The 4,397-nt window shown below is 44.2% G+C and overlaps 1 protein-coding gene across 1 annotated transcript; it reads right to left on the bottom strand.

Annotated features, from left to right (window-relative positions):
• Positions 1-943: 943 nt before the first annotated feature.
• On the bottom strand, positions 944-4,100 carry SPATA45 (spermatogenesis associated 45). Its single transcript, XM_044421560.1, has 2 exons — positions 3,860-4,100; positions 944-1,034 (listed from the first exon to the last, which is right to left on the bottom strand). The coding sequence occupies exons 1-2, from the start codon at positions 4,098-4,100 to the stop codon at positions 1,015-1,017; spliced, it is 261 nt and encodes an 86-aa protein (XP_044277495.1). The 3' UTR covers positions 944-1,014.
• Between the last annotated feature and the right edge of the window lie 297 nt (positions 4,101-4,397).

Here is a 4,397-nt window from a genome sequence, read left to right as displayed (position 1 = left end):
ATAATAATAATAATAATAATAATAATAATAATAATAATAATAATAATTTCAAGGTGGGTTGCATCTGGCCTCCCCAGTCTCTTCCCCTCCCGTCCCCTCACCCCAAAATGCTCCTTCTACCCCTCTCTGAGGTTGCTTTCCCAACCTTGGGAAGGAGTCAGTGCAGCTGTAAGGGCCCAGGGGAAGGGGGCTGGAGATATATCCAGATCTCTTTATTGATTATAGTATTGATTAATTGGCTAAACTTGTTTTGCACCACAACAAAATCTGCATACAATTATGTTTGACTGAAACAATCATTTTGATGAAAATTACTGCTTGGACAACCTTGGATGGTACAGCGGTTTGGCTGAGAGTTTGGACTGTGAATGAGAGGCCATCCATGGTTCAAATCTCTGCTCCTCTTTGATCTGAGAAGCTCATGGTTTTAGGTAGGTTACAGGCTACCCCTCCTCTTAGAATGTAAGAGAGGCTGAGCTGGATCAGGCCGTGGGTTCATCTAGTCCAGCACTTTGTTCACAGAGTGAGCAACCAGCTGCCTACAGGAGACCCTCACGTGGGACATGAAGGCAACGCAAGTCCCGCCTCTGTGCCCCAGCACCTGGTACTGTACCTGGGCATATTCTCTCCTAAAAGTCATTTGGACTGTTAGCCAGTGACAGCCTTATCTCCAGGGTTTGTCTAATCCCCTTTTAAATTGGGGAATTGTCCAATCCCCATCAGCAACATGGGGATAATTCTGATCCATTTATAGGGTGAGGTAAAGACTGCTGATTTTATGAATGTGGAATAGTATTTTAGCAATGTATTTATTATCTTACATATAAATTCCAGTCTATTGTTGTGTTTCTTATTCACTTTGTCTTGTTCAAGTTAAATATAGTTTATAATACCATTTTCAATAACACATTTCACAAACTAAGATGTGTAACCAATTTAATTTTTAAAAGAAGCAATATAATTATGGTTTTTTCACTCAAGTAAAATGCCCAGAGACAGATTTGGAGGGACAGATCATCCAAAGATTGCATTGTCTGTAAGAGATAAAGAAAGAGTGGGAAACAAAATCACTTGTTTTTCAGGAACACTGTTCTTAGAATAATTTGATTATATACTTTATTACAGATGGCATGGGAGTAATGTGTAAGAAAGGTTATACAAATAGGGCTTTTGAAATAATCTATACTGGATGTTGCACATCAAGGTGACAGCAGTTAACTAAGTCCTTCAAGGTGGGACTTGGTGTTGTTTAAAATAGGACCCTGTGAGTCAATTTGCACATAACAACAACCTATGGTTTAAAAAAAACTCATGGGTTATCAGAGTTAAGCTGCAGCAAGCAAGCACCTTGCTTCCTACATGCTTTTCGTTCCACTTTCATTTAGCTCAACAACACACCCTAGATTAATGCTAGGTTTGAGAAGGGATTCTGGAAACTCTTTTTGTAATCTTTAGCCTCCTGGGTAAAACATTTATTTAAGAGGAAGAAATATGCAAAAGGGTGTAGCTTCTCATATTTACCTTCAGTGCCATTCCTTGAACTCCAGAACATGTGACATTATATTTAGAAATGCTAAAGGAGCAGCTCTGATTGGTGGCAAAGTTTAATTAAAATAAGGAAGGGCCCCATTGTTCCAGAAGAAAGACATTTTTGGACCAAAATTCTTTTCGTACTACTTCAGCGGCATTTCTCCTGGCCATAAATGTTAATTGCACACATAACTGGCTATGCTAGGGAAGCCTATTACTAGGTAAACAAGCTTGGCCTTCCTCCCCTTTGTTCTGAAAGCAGTGACTGAAATGCATTTGAGAATGATGCTGTAACATTCCATTCTGTGGTTATTGGCCCACAGTCACCATCAGGATTTTGATTTACATAAAGGGCGTTGGTGGTTAAATGAGTCAGGAGCCCTGAAGTTCAGCCCCAAATACCTCTTTGCAGTAACAAATCCCAGCCATAAAATACCCCAGAACACACTAAAGTAGTCTGTCTGAGCTGCACTGCCATTTCATCTGCAAGGAGTAATAACAAGCAGTTCCTAGAACGGAGGGCAGGGTTGGCTCCCAGAATTTGGGGGATCCTTGGGCAAGATCTGCTCAGGGGGCTTCCTTCCTCAAGAAGCCCACCTCCTCTGCATCACGATTGCTGCTGCCCATTCCCCTCCTCTGCCCCTCAGAGTGTAATCCACCAAAAAGCGAAGGGAGCCTCCATCTCCTCTTTTGCTCCTGTCACTTCTTGCTCACCCGAAGAGAGATAATGAAATAAAAAGAACAGCCAAACAGCAAGATCAGGGATGAAGGGCCTGCAGTGGCATCCCTGTTGCAGTGTGAGCCTTGGCAAATGCCCAGTAATGCCAGTCTCTGATGCCAGCCTGCCATTTTTATCCAAGCCAACCGAAGCCCCAGCAAATTTGACTTTAGTCTTAAAATGCTGAGTCGAGCGCATGTTGTGAGTTTGGAAGAGGAGGAGCTAATGGAGCTGGAATGATTGCAATGCTCCTTAATCGTGCGTAGCAGAGTTTGTAGGCACTTCTTCTGCCAGGGAAATTACAGTTTAATGGTCCAAGGAGGCTTGAAAAAGTTAGTGGAAATTAGACATCTGTATGGGAACAAGCTAGGCAAAAAAGTGAAGCGTAGTGGAGAGACAGTGCCGTTTTCTGAGTGAAAAACTGGGCTGGTCTGCATGGTTGAGCAATCCGCTGTGGCTTACCGAAGCCATGCTGGGTGGTGCTATGGATGGGCAGTCATTTTGCACGTTCAGGCTGCAGCTGCAGCATGTTATCATCCAAACCTGGTGAGGGTGGGTTGCTGGCAATCACCCACAACCCTAAGACAGATCGTGGGTTCTGGGTGGTTTCTTGACTGCATGACAACCCACCTCACAAGGTTAGGATGACACATGTCTCCAAAGATCAAGGAAATCAAACTGGGTCAGTGCTGTACCTCTGTAACATCTACTTCTCAGAGAAATGGGACAAACATTATATACCATGCAGCTGAATCCCAGCCCATGAGTCTGGCAGTGAAAAAGAAAGGCAAAGGTTGGATTTGCACAGGAGAAAAAAAGCCACAGAACCTTTCCCCCTCTGCTCCTGCATGTGCTGGTTTCATGCCACATGATCTTCTGGATTGCCCTTGAATTACTAGAGTGTGGGTTTCTGTGTTGTCCAATTCTGGTGAGATGTGGGCTGCAGGATGCTCCCCAAATCACCCCCAATCCCTACAACAAACCATGGGTTGTAGGGTAGTTTAAAAGCTACCCCACTGCACACTGTGCTGGGTTCAGACAGCAACCCATGTGCCACCGCTGATCACACAGAGCAGGGAAAAGAAACTACCATGACTTCTTTCCCCGTGATATTGCGAATAGTCTCACCTGTACAGGCAGGAAAACATGCGTGCCAGACAAGGAAGAAAAGGGCACAGGACACGATTGCTTAAAGAGAACAGATTGGAAGCAGAGGAAATGGGCAGACATGCAGAGACATAAGGCCTTTTGCAAACTGGGTACTCCTCTGACTTTAACCTGAAGTGTTATGGGAAACATTTATGTTGTTCAATATTTAATTGTTTTGGCGACTGAGGGGAGAAAAAGCAGCAGCCAGCCAGCCTCTATTGTGCTGTTCCGGCTGAGAGCCCCACTCCACTTCTTCCTGCTACCGGCTGCCATTGTGAGGATCCCAAAGGAAGATAGTGACCTGCCAGTATCTGCAAGTAAGAACTGAGTGCTTGAATTAGCCCTTTTCCTCCTCCTTCCCAATCCTTTTTCCTTTTGTGCTGTGTCTTTGGGATTGTAAACCTGCAGATGTACAATCTGTTTTATTTGTAATTTAATGCACACGAACGCACACACGCTTACTTTTTTCTGGGAAATGCCTCTTTTCTCTATGGTGAGTGGGGAGGATGGTCACCCAGGAAGTCCTGCCACTGTCGGAATCATGCTTCTGTTCTTGGTAATTCTCTATGGAAGTGCGATTAGATTGAGGATAATGTCTCCTCTGAGGCCTGAGCCAGGTGCTTTCACTTTTTCCTTCCAGCAAGCACATGGTTTCCCTCATCTTATTATATTCAATCAAGCGCCTTTTCTCATCGGCAGCCATGATAGTGGAACAGACCTTATAATGAGATAAAACAACCACCAAGCACTTATTTGTTCTCTCAGATGCTCCTCATCACAGTGAAAGCAAACATTCTAGCCACCCTTGGTTGCTATAGCAGTGAAACTCAAGCTAGACTCAGAACCGATGACTGTCAGAATATGCCACTCCCCACTCTCACAAAATCAGTGGGTAACCTACCTTTGGGTTTTTCATCTAAAAAGTCACCTCAGTTTCCGCCACCAACCCCCCCACAGGGGCAATTAGCAGCTCTGGAGCCTCTTCACTGATCACCTTCGT

This window comes from Varanus komodoensis, unplaced genomic scaffold, assembly GCF_004798865.1.
Source record: "Varanus komodoensis strain SLA01 unplaced genomic scaffold, ASM479886v1 scaffold1, whole genome shotgun sequence".
Lineage (NCBI taxonomy): Eukaryota > Metazoa > Chordata > Lepidosauria > Squamata > Varanidae > Varanus > Varanus komodoensis.
This window is presented reverse-complemented; position numbering and strand designations above follow the sequence as displayed.

Bases quoted from the DNA above. Each gene is read 5' to 3' on its own strand.
- SPATA45 (XM_044421560.1), bottom strand. From the start codon at position 4,100: ATGGCTGCCGATGAGAAAAGGCGCTTGATTGAATATAATAAGATGAGG. The intron at 1,035-3,859 runs GTAAGCGTGTGT...TATCTCTTACAG, and splicing joins GAGGCATTTCCCAGAAAAAA to ACAATGCAATCTTTGGATGA.